At 34.1% G+C, this 11,531-nt stretch overlaps 1 protein-coding gene across 1 annotated transcript in view; it reads left to right on the plus strand.

The window, feature by feature from the left end:
• The window catches only part of RAPGEF5 (Rap guanine nucleotide exchange factor 5), a gene marked incomplete at its 5' end in the record, with an annotated part of 119,272 nt that extends 110,660 nt beyond the window's left edge, over window positions 1-8,612 (plus strand). The window contains 6 exons of the mRNA XM_083376175.1: window positions 1,933-2,023; window positions 2,923-2,973; window positions 3,898-3,985; window positions 5,753-5,817; window positions 7,108-7,162; window positions 8,349-8,612. Coding sequence (XP_083232301.1) covers window positions 1,933-2,023; window positions 2,923-2,973; window positions 3,898-3,985; window positions 5,753-5,817; window positions 7,108-7,162; window positions 8,349-8,467 — 469 coding nt within the window. The 3' untranslated portion in view covers window positions 8,468-8,612. The remainder of the gene's footprint in view (window positions 1-1,932; window positions 2,024-2,922; window positions 2,974-3,897; window positions 3,986-5,752; window positions 5,818-7,107; window positions 7,163-8,348) is intronic.
• Between the last annotated feature and the right edge of the window lie 2,919 nt (window positions 8,613-11,531).

Consider the following 11,531-nt stretch of genomic DNA (forward strand, 5'->3'; position numbering starts at 1 on the left):
AATACCTTCTGTTGAAACAATATACTGCCTAGCCCTAGCCAGATAAAAGTTGCTCTATAAGTATTTTCCATAGATTAGGACTGTACATAATACATTTATGTTGTGTCCTGGAAATATTATGCATGGCAGAATATATAACAATTATAAAACTAGTTCATACTCGGAATAAGAATTTAAGAATGAGTAGTTTAAAATTTTAGTTGCTTTACTAACTTGAAGGTAAGCTGACATGACATTCATAATGTTATGTCATGTGCAACTGATGCTTGCATATTATGTCCTTATTTATATTTTTTGAGCAAATCTTTCTAGTATAGGTAGTTACAACACCCCCAAAAGTAATTGCAACCCCAAAGTAATGACTGTTGCAGCACTCCTGCGGTGATTCTCCCTTATGACCAACTGCAGAAATGTCTCCACACTTCATTGTCACGATGAAGGAGGAAAAAGAGACACTCCAGGTTTTAGTGGCTTCTCTTGTTGCAACTTCCCCAAACCCCACTGGCCAGAATGAAAGAGTTCCTGCTCTCAGGGCAAGCAGTGACTTCACTTTTACAAGGAGCCAAGCTGCTTCCCTTCACTCCACGGGGAATCTGGATTTAAAGTGCTCCTTCTGCACAAAGAGCTTTTTTGAAGCAGAGGCTGTACTCTTCAGGAGGAGAATTCCTACACAGGTGAAATGGAATGAACTTTCTGCTGGTATTCCCTCTGCAGTGTTTCAAAAATTCTTAACCAGGGACTTTGTATGCTGCTCTCCGCAGCTCAGTTGTAGCGAAACATGGCCAGCATCATATAGTATTAGGAGTTGGGTTGGCTTTGTGGACTAAGATGAAGTAGATTGGAGAAGTTTGCACTCTAATCAAAATTCAACATTTGAGTGCACAAGCATGTTCCTTGGCTTTTCCAATCCCTTCTTTCTGGATTGGTGTTTGAGGACTTAAAAGGGATGTGTTCTCCTCTCTTTCCCAAACGCTGCAAGTGCCATTCTCCCTTGAGGTAAGAAACATACTTGAGTCTTACCCCAGTTACAGCATCCCCATGGTCATGCAATCAAAATTCAGATGCTTGGCAACTGACTCATCTTTATGACAGTTGCAGTTTCACAGGATTATGTGAACCCTTGTGACTTTCTGACTAGCAAAGTCAATGGGTAAGCCAAATCACTTAACAACCACGTTACTAATTTAACCCTGTAGTGATCCACTTGACAACTGTGGCAAGAAAGGTGGTAAATTGGGGCAAAATTCACTTAACAACTGTCTCGCTTAGCAACAGAAATTTTTGGCTGAATTGTGGTCGCAAGTCAAGGTCTACCTGTAACAGAAAAGTACTTGTCCGATCATAATGTGATTTTAATCAATAATATATAATAATATTGGTTGCACATTAACTAAATTTTCAATAAGCTATAAAATACTGTATATTGAAGGCTGTAGAACACATGAACAATATTCTTAACATTGGAAAGCTTTGTGCAGGCAACAGTGGAGAAATATTTAATTTAGAAAAATCCAATTTGTGCAGTAAAGAATATTAATTTGCCAGGACCTGTGCATGTGAGGTATGTGTGTTTGTGTGTAATCTATGTATACCTCTAAGAAGAAATTGTACATTTATGACTGGCAGTTGAGATAAAACAAAACTGTTCTTTCTTTTGTGAACCTCCATAAATTTGAATTTTCAATTTGCATTTTAAAATAGTGTTTGGAATTATCAAAATTATGGTGTGATTTCCAAAGAGCAGTATTTTCTTTCTTTTTTAAAAAATGAATCCAATTTCACAAAGTTTAGATTCATGAAGTTAGAAAATAATAACTTTGCATACATTTTATCTGAAAAAAATTTATAAAGTCAGCACTCTATTTTAAACAACAGAGTGTTAAGTGACTTTGAATACCACAAGGAAATTACTTTTCTGATATTTTTTCATAGTTGCAAAGCCCAGCGAAATCTGAATTCATTTTTTGCCATTGTCATGGGGCTCAACACTGCCTCTATCAGCCGGCTTTCTCAGACCTGGGAGGTAATATGAGAATTTTATTATTATTTTTTCTAGATAATTATTTTTAATCATATTTTTTCAGCAGTTTGGTAAAGAAAAAGTTGCACTTTAGTACAGGCATGTATTCTTTACTTTCTCATAATTGTTACTGATATTGAAAGAACAGATTTAGGAACCTTATTTTAGAGAAATAAATCCAAAACAAAATTTATAAACTGTTTTGGATAATGTCTTTAAATTGTTTTTTTTAGTATGAGTTGCATGACATGGAACTACCACAGAAAATTCTAGACATTTAAAAAAAGTTGATTCCTGGAAAGTTACATGATGAAAACTTTGTTACATATACAATAGATTAGATTACCTTGCTAGGCCCCAAACATGGGACAAATCTTTATTTCCTATATATATCCGGTATACAGTATGTTATGTAAGTGCCAAGTGTTTTCTAACCTAATATTTCTGCTGCATATTTCAGTTTTTTTTATTTTTACCCTCATTTTTTTTGATTGAGAAAAATTACATTTGACGAATCTTTTCATATAAATATAACACCAGTGATTTTCCCCTTCAATATTTCAGTAAGGCTACTGTGATAAAATAAATAACCATAGCATTCTGTATTCAACAAAAGTCATAATGTGTTTGATGATGACCTTTCTCCTCCCTCCTCTACATAAACCTTAGCAAATATATTATTAAATGAATCCAAATCCAGATGCTTATAAACAGTATTAAATAATAAATGTGGGTTGTAACACATTTTTATGTCATTCTCAAACATTATTTGTTAAAAACAGTCTAAGAAAGATACTGCCAGAGAAATTTTATTTCTTTAATATACTACAAATGAGTCACTGATAGAATCTAGTATTTAATTCCAGTTCCAGGTTTTTTTAATATGCAGTATTTTATTGCAGAGAATGCCTGGAAAGTTTAAGAAGCTCTTTGCTGAACTTGAAAGTTTGACAGTAAGTAGACTTGATGTAAAACAGTCTTTAATTTCCCTATCTATGTATTTTTGTTGATAAATAATTGATAAATGGAACCATTATTGTATGTCTAAATGCTATTGCTATTACTATTATTATCTAACTTTGGATGTATTTCACTTAACATTTAGTTTTACACAAATGTCATGTGCTCTAGACAAGAATATATATTATTTCATCTATTTCAGTTTTTTGTACTTTTACCCTCAATTTTTTTTGATTGAGAAAAATTGCATTTGATGAATCTTTTCATATAAATATAACTAGTAATGGTGTTTAAGGCCCTACATGGCAGGGGTCCGGAGTACCTTAGGGAACACCTGCTGCCGGTATCAACTTTCCTTCGCCCTGTGCGTTCCCACAGAGAGGGCCTCCTCAGGGTGCCATCGATCAGAGAATGTCGATTGGTTGCCCCCAGGGGGAGATCCTTCTCTGTGGGCGCCCCGGAGCTATGGAATCAGTTACCGGTTGAGCTCTGGATGGCGCCCGATCTTCGCTCCTTTCGTCACGATCTAAAAACATTTTTATTTGAACAAGCCAGCCTGGCCTGATGGGGGATTGGTGGGGTTTTTTATTGTTGTTTTATTGGGGTTTTAATATTGTATTTACTGTTTTTAGTGGGCAGATATTTAATTCTTTTTTAATTTTTGTAATTTTGTATTTTTATTCTTGCCCTGTTCACCGCCCTGAGTCCTTCGGGAGAAGGGCGGTATATAAATATTATTAAATAAATAAAATAAATAAAACATCAGTGATTTTCCCCTTCATCTAATTCTCTTTAAGAAAACTTTTCTGTCTTATTTTTCAAGAAATAAATACTTTTCTATCTGCACATGTTTTATTTAAAGGAAGCTTCTATCAGTATAAACTGCAGTTCCTAATAGAGTCAAATCATTTTAACAGGATCCTTCTCTGAACCACAAAGCCTATAGGGATGCGTTCAAGAAAATGAAGTCCCCAAAGATCCCTTTCATGCCTTTACTTCTTAAAGGTAAAATGATTTAAGCATATATATTTTTTATTTTAATTCCATTTATATCCCGCCCTTCTCCGAAGACTCAGGGCGGCTTACAAGCTTAGCAGTAGCCTTCATTCTATGTATATGCCTGCTTATTAGGGCTTTCACCCCCCCCCAAGCGGCATTATTACAAAGTCAGCTTAATTGCCCCCAACAATCTGGGTCCTCATTTTACCTACCTCAGAAGGATGGAAGGCTGAGTCAACCTTGAGCCTGGTGGGATGCGAACCTGCACTAATTGCAGGCAGCTGGTGTTACTTAAGGAGGCATTAGCCCACTGCTCCACCAAGGCTCAATTTGCAGTCCTAAACTTAGAGGCCTTGCCTCAGTCAAGTGTAATCGATTTTAATCCATTTTAGTAATATTTAGGATTATATTTTTAGGCACTGAAAAGTAAAGTAACTTTTAAGACATACCTGTATAGCTGAAATCTATCAATAAAATTTTCTGCTCCTCCATCAGATGGTTCTGAAGTAGTAACCATTATTGAAACAGCACATCTACATTCAATAATATCACAATGAACAACTATGAATCTGAACGAACCTTTATTCTCAAAGTACAACCATGTGTACATTGAGATTAGCTGAGCCTCCCTTCGTGCTCCCACCCCCCAACTCACAGTGACAACAAACCCTCCATCTTATTACACCATGTGAAGTAATTGCACCACACACTGGCCTCGCAAGTCAACTCTGCGTAAAGTTTATAAAAATTATTTCCCGTTCAAAAGACTAACAGCCCACGGATAAAAGCTGTTTTTCAGCCTGTTGGTGCGGCTGGCTATACTCCTATATTTCCTACTCCTGCCAAATACAATTGCACTTTATTTTCATTCTATATTAATCTAATTTATGTTACAGAGGGCTGCTGTTTTAATCTTCCTAACTTAAGAGTTTTCTTGAGCCTCTTCCCTTTGGTCTTGAAAAAACCAACAAGATGCACTGTAAATTACCTCCTGCCATTCTGCTTCCCCCCACTTTTCCTCTCAATTACTCCCCCCCCTCAATTTTTGGGCCCATGTGAGAGGTGGGTGTTGGGATCTTTAGCTTAAAGGATTAGAGAAGAAGGTGTTTCTTTGGGATAGCAAGCAGTCGGCTCCATAACTTAATTGGGCTGAGCTTTTGGTGTGAGAATACAATATGAATGAAAGTTATGCCTAAAGTCCACCAGTTTGAATTGGCAAGATAGTGTAATAGTAAGGATTTGTTTATAAAAGAGGAAGTGCAAAATTTGGTCCTATCAATCAGAAGGTTACAGGAGAAGAGTAACCAACAGGAACTTGTTGACATTAGATGTGTTTCCAGAAAACTACCTTATGGATATATGATCATGGGTGCTCCATCACTGGAGGTTTTTTAGAAGAGACTGCACAGATACTTGTCTGAGATGGTATAGGACAGGTTCTCCTGCTTGAGTGGGCTGTACTAGAAGACCTCCAAGGTCCCTTCCATCTCTATTCTATTCTATTCTATTCTATTCTATTCTATTCTATTCTATTCTATTCTATTCTATTCTATTCTATTCTATTCTATTCTATTCTATTCTATTCTATTCTATTCTAATTTCACTTAGAACTCCAGAAATTGAAGTTTGGATGTGTGTTTTTACATTTTTATCACAATTAAAATTTCAGAACACTTACTTATACATGAAAATGTATCAGTTACCATTGTGTTTTATTACCATTGCAAAATGAACATGGAAAGTTAAGTTGGAAAATATATTTGCCTTTTTTAGATGTAACATTTATACATGAAGGAAACAAAACATTTCTGGATAACCTTGTAAACTTTGAAAAGCTGGTATGTATCATTCCTCACTAAATTCAACATAATAAAAAGAAACTCCCATTTCTATATTTTCACTCACCCTCGTTTCTTACTCTTATAATGTTTCTTCAAATTAAAATTGAATTTAGTTCTCTTTGCTTCAGCTTTCCACTGAGTATTCCTCCTATAAAGCAACGATATTCAAACTTACTTAACATTTAATATTCTAAATTTTTCCCACATTGTTAATTGAACACCATTTATTATTCCTAATTATCTGCTTCCTTTACTGTGCAAAACAAAATAACTGGACATTACCATTATTTTTAGTTCTCTGTTTTGCATGGGTTTTGTTCTTCTCTTGTAGAAATATTCATATTTTTATTGGTTGGAGTAAATATAACAAGGATTATTAGATTATTATATATAAATAGAAGGCAGACACTTGAAGAGGTAAAAACAATTGCATAAATAACATTTCCACAGGACCAGTAATTATGGTTAGGTTAGTTTACATTATTGTAGGAAAATATTGTTATATTTTTAGGAAGTTAGGCATTTTGTGCTTTTTATTCTATATGCTTCCGTATGCCTTATTTGTAGGCCTATTAGTTCATTGCTCTACAAATTAAATTATTTGCCCTATATTGATTAAAGGATCGCAACTGTGATTTAATAATAATTATAGAAAAATACATTTTTTCTTCCAGGAATAAATCAGTGAACATTAATGGAGATATGCCAGTTCAAATCAGCCTGATATCTGATCATATATGTATAGTTTTTTTCTCTTTGGTAACATATAGATCTTTGTGATCTACCTACAGAAAAAATGGCATAGGAGTCATTCTTTTAAATTAACTTAAATTTTAAATTAAAAATTCATTCTTCTTCTTTTTTAAACTATTAACTCCAAGACCTGCAGTTCCTATATATACTGAGTAGAATGATTTTATGACTTCTTCAATTTCCGATGCCATATTGTCTACTTTTTGCTGGCTAAAATCTGTTCACATGAATTACTAATCTGTTTATGGAAGGAATGGAATTTGGAAGATTTTTTTTAAACAAAGTTTGGATGCCTTCTTGGCTACCTCTTCCCACAAAGACAGAATTCAAATGGCATCCTATAATAAAATCTGTGAATGCAACCATGAGTTAATGTTTGAAATCATCTATATAGGGACTACTGGAACAAATACAATCCAGATTTCCATTCTATGGCAAACACCTCCTGCCTTAATAATTTGGAGCTTGTAAATGCTGGTCGTTCCCAGTTTAAATGTTTGCTGACTCATTAATCTGTGTATTTTACCTTCCCAGCACATGATTGCAGACACAGTACGATCATTGAGGCATTGTAGGCGTAACCAATTTGGTAAGTGAATGATATTTTGAGAGGTTCCCCATCTCGCCTTCATTATCTAGCTTAAACATTTGGGAATCAGAGTCTATCTTCTCTGTGTTTTTGTTCTTACATACCAGAGCAGGAATACAAAATTCATTTAGCCCTAAAGGCTAGCCTTGGCTTTTTATTGATATGCTGGTGGCTGTCTTCTTAAGATTAATAGATGAGTGATAACAACTTTTGGTTTTATTTAAATTACACTTAAAATAAATAATATGGTTATCTCTAGTTATGTATTAATAATTGTTTCTATCACATTAATATTACAAGTTAATTTGGAGTTTAAACATCAACTCCCAATAACTTTTAGCAGCCAACAGAAGCATACTCCCAATATAGCTGATGGGGATTAAATTCATAACATCTGTTATTAAATTCATAACATCCCCATTACTATTGTGATATGCTTCCTACATACCTTTGTTAAGTGACGAGCAAAAACTTCATCTATTTCCTCTGTTTGGTTGGGTGGCCTATAGTATACACCCACTGGTGGGATTCAAATATGTGAACAACTGGAAGTCCATTCTGGGCATGGGCAACAAAAAATTAGCTACCAGTTCTGCTGAACCAGTGCAAACTGGCTGAATCCCACCACTGTATATATTTATGGCAATGTCATTCCCTCCACCCCCCTTTTACATTGACCCAAATGCATTCAAGACAGTTTCATCATTCTTGTGCTTTATTTCCATTTGTGTGTTTCATCCCACCAAGTTTCTGTAATGCCAACAATATTATATCTGCCCTCATTTATTTGATTTCTAATTCACCCTTTTTATTGCTAATACTCTATGCATTGGTATATAGACATTTGAGTTCTTTTTGACTGACCCTCTGTTTACTTTCTACATAACCTGTGTGTTGCCTGAATTCCCCTACTTCCTTACCACATGGTGAAAAGTTTGTTCATATTTGTACAGTCTACAAATATAATGTAATGGCATGCCTACTTTATATTCTTCCTTAATGTAGAAGACATACAAAGACACTATGAAATTAGAAGTCATTAGAAAATTTCCATTATTTTGTAGAAATAAATAATCTGAAGTTCAAGAGTTCCTTAAAATAAATTGTTGATTAAACTTCAAAATATGCCTTCAGAAAAATGCTGTGAGATGACTGATCTATTATTTTTCTCTTATCAAAACTGTAGGAAATGATATACCTTCCAAAGAGCATGAGGAGTTGAAGTCCTGTGTCCATCATTTGCATATCATTGACAACCAGCAGATGTTGTTTGAGCTTTCTCACAGGATAGAACCCCGTATATAATTCATACTTATCTATCTCCAGCACTTTCAATTCATGACTACTTATGTGCCAAGCATGTTGTTTTCCTAAGAAATTGATGATTACTGAGTTTTATCAGTAATTTGTGCCACAGTAGACGTTAGCCTCTCAATGCTAAGAAAGAGGATCTTCACAACAACCTTACAAGATGAAAAATGCCAAATCTACTTAGCTACAGGGAGAAGAAATGATTCACCATATTGAAAACCTTATTTTTCTTGAATTTTTTTGTTTGAAGTAGCTTTCAGCGCTCAGTATTAAATTGAAATAAAATGTTCTATGCTTATAAGGATCTAGCAGCACTGTTTTGAGAAAGATGTTCATAATTTGGCACATAGGGATATACCTCACTAATCATAAGCTGCCCTAAGTGCCAAAAAGAAAGTAGTAGGGCAGGTATTGATGAATTATCCCTGAGATATGGCATCCATTTCAAGATTAAAGCATAAAGTATCAAAAAGTTGTTAGAACATAGATACTTAATAGAATTTAACAAAATGTAAAATTTAAAACAAGCACAGTTAATACTTGATTTAATATCTTGTACAGTATTTCACAATGTGCTGCCTAACAAAGCAAAATGTCACAGCATCAATTATGGTAATTTTCATGTTGGATTAGGATTTAGAGCACTCTGCCTTTAATATTTCTTATGGGTAAATGCTTTTGAAACTTTAGAACCACCTCAGTTTTTTGGTCCTTTACTTAGTAATTCTATTAGAGGCAAGCAATGTCACAAAAGTGTCCTGCCTGTACCTTTATTACAAATGAATATAGTTTGTTTTACTTCCATGTTCACTTTACTGTGCTATTACAAATTACTGTTATCTTTAGACTGGGACACGTTTATTGCAAAACAGTATTAAATTGGTAAGGAAGAATCTATCATGTGGGGCTGTAGCTTGCATCTCAGAAAACTACAGTGGAATCCCCAGAATTAATTTAAAAAAAAGAAAGAAAGTAAAAGTGCTATGGCACACATACTGCTATTATTATTTAAAGTGGTAATAATTTATACCTATCAGTCTGATCTTCTTTATCCATCATAAACATGATTTACAAACAAAAATGAAAAATGTCCATACAACATATTAAGCCAAATTCAAACAATTATGGTTTGTCATGGAATCTGACCTTAGAGGAATTATTCTTTGAGAAACAGCCATATAGTTGTTTTTTCCTTGCAAGGTTAAAAGCTGAGGTTGAATTCAAATTTACAAGATGAGGAGGTCTCTGACTAGCGTAAGAGAACTTGCATTGGAAATGAAATGGATGATTCTCAAAATCTGTCTAAGAAACTTTTTTTGATAGTTTTCTTTCATTAAGGTGCAATTACAAAAGAGAAAAGGTGAAGATTAGGGGGTTTCACACTGACAACAGACTGGATGGATAATGGTAATCTATGATTTTAAAAAAAAGGTTTTCTGAAAAGAAAGATTTAAAGCCTGTGCGACAAATATGTGAGACAATCACAGATTTGTTGTAATGCATTTGAGTGTAATTTGAACATGTGATCTAAAAGTGAAAGCTTTGGTGTAATAAATCATGTGCCTTGGTTTTCACCTTAAGATATCAAAACTAGGCTTACATTCTTGAAATCATGTTTGCAATTTATTTTAATCTTCAGAATGTCTTGTTTATCCTTCTATTAAGTATTCTCAAGAAATTGCCTAAAGAATGCAGTAAATAGAATTTATTCCACTGGGTGTAAAGGAATGCATTTCATTGTGAAAATCTATTTATATGCGCTTTATACAAAATGGACTTTTATAATACCACAAGACCATACTGTTTGACAAGAGAGGCTATGTTAAAATTTAGGCCTCCATTGAAAACATCTGAATTATTTTGTTTTACTGCTTCGATCACATTTATTCAAGAACTTTTTCTACACAAGATCCTTCATAGAAGATTGGCTGCTTGTTGACAGACAAAATCAGTTTTAAGTGAGAAGGAATGCTTTTTGTTTGTTCACAATGAAGTAGAGTTTTTTCATTAGATTTGGCCTTTTTCATAAAATTGAAAACCGTGTATAGGTATAATATGAAGAGAATAATGTACATTTCTGAACTGTAATTGTTAGCACTTACTATACTGGTTATCCAATGTCTTCTAGGAATTATTTGGCAGAAATCATTAGATTACATTATTTTTTTAGGAAGTTGAACAAATTAGAAACAGCATAGATAAATTATTTAGGAATTTTCAGGATGTTTTTCTTATAGCAACTTAGCTGAAGAAGCAATTTGTTTGTTAGCTGAAGAGCAGTTGTTTGGTTTGACGGTAGGAGTTGTAGTAAAAATATGTTATAAGCCTTATTTTTATCCACACACAAAAATAGCATTTGCAGTGGGAGAAGTTCCAACTGTTGTAAATAAGCTTTCTATGCTCACAAACAAACCACACCTTTAGAAATGGAATTGAACATTTTGAAAAAGGTATTGCAATCTGGCTTGTTTTATAATGCCACTAAAGGGTATTTAGAGGGAAGAATTAGAGCCTGTTGTTTAATTCATGTATTAGGGTGAGCCTCTGTTTGCCAAGTGGCTGAGTTTATAAAATAAAAATTCTACATTTGTAGTTCTAGAATAAATTAACTGGAAAAGATGAGATTTGCAGGGGAGGATTAGTAGATAAGAAACTAATGATGGGTAACACGAGGTGGTTGGTTCTTATTGCTAGATATTGTCTTGCTTTTACACATCCATTAACAGTTTTGTGTAATTGCAGTCTTAAGACTACAAAAGACTAATAGGAATTCAAATCTTTTCTGTTTTGCTACCATTCTGAAACCTGTTTGCTGCTCTTATGAGCAAGCAAAAACTGGTTAATTTTCAAACTTTGTGAGTGGGACTGTCTGGTGCCAGGTGTTGTAAGCAGCATTACTTGAGTTCTTCACTTCTTCACTTCAGTGGCCTCTTGGTCATTATTTAGCCAAAGGGATCACTCTAATTATGAGCCAAATATTTCCTAAAAATAAGCTATGGTTAAAACTTGGGTCTCATTCTACCAATGCAAGATTATATTGCAGTCAACTGGACTTTAG

Source organism: Vipera ursinii (assembly GCF_947247035.1).
Source record: "Vipera ursinii genome assembly, chromosome: Z".
Lineage (NCBI taxonomy): Eukaryota > Metazoa > Chordata > Lepidosauria > Squamata > Viperidae > Vipera > Vipera ursinii.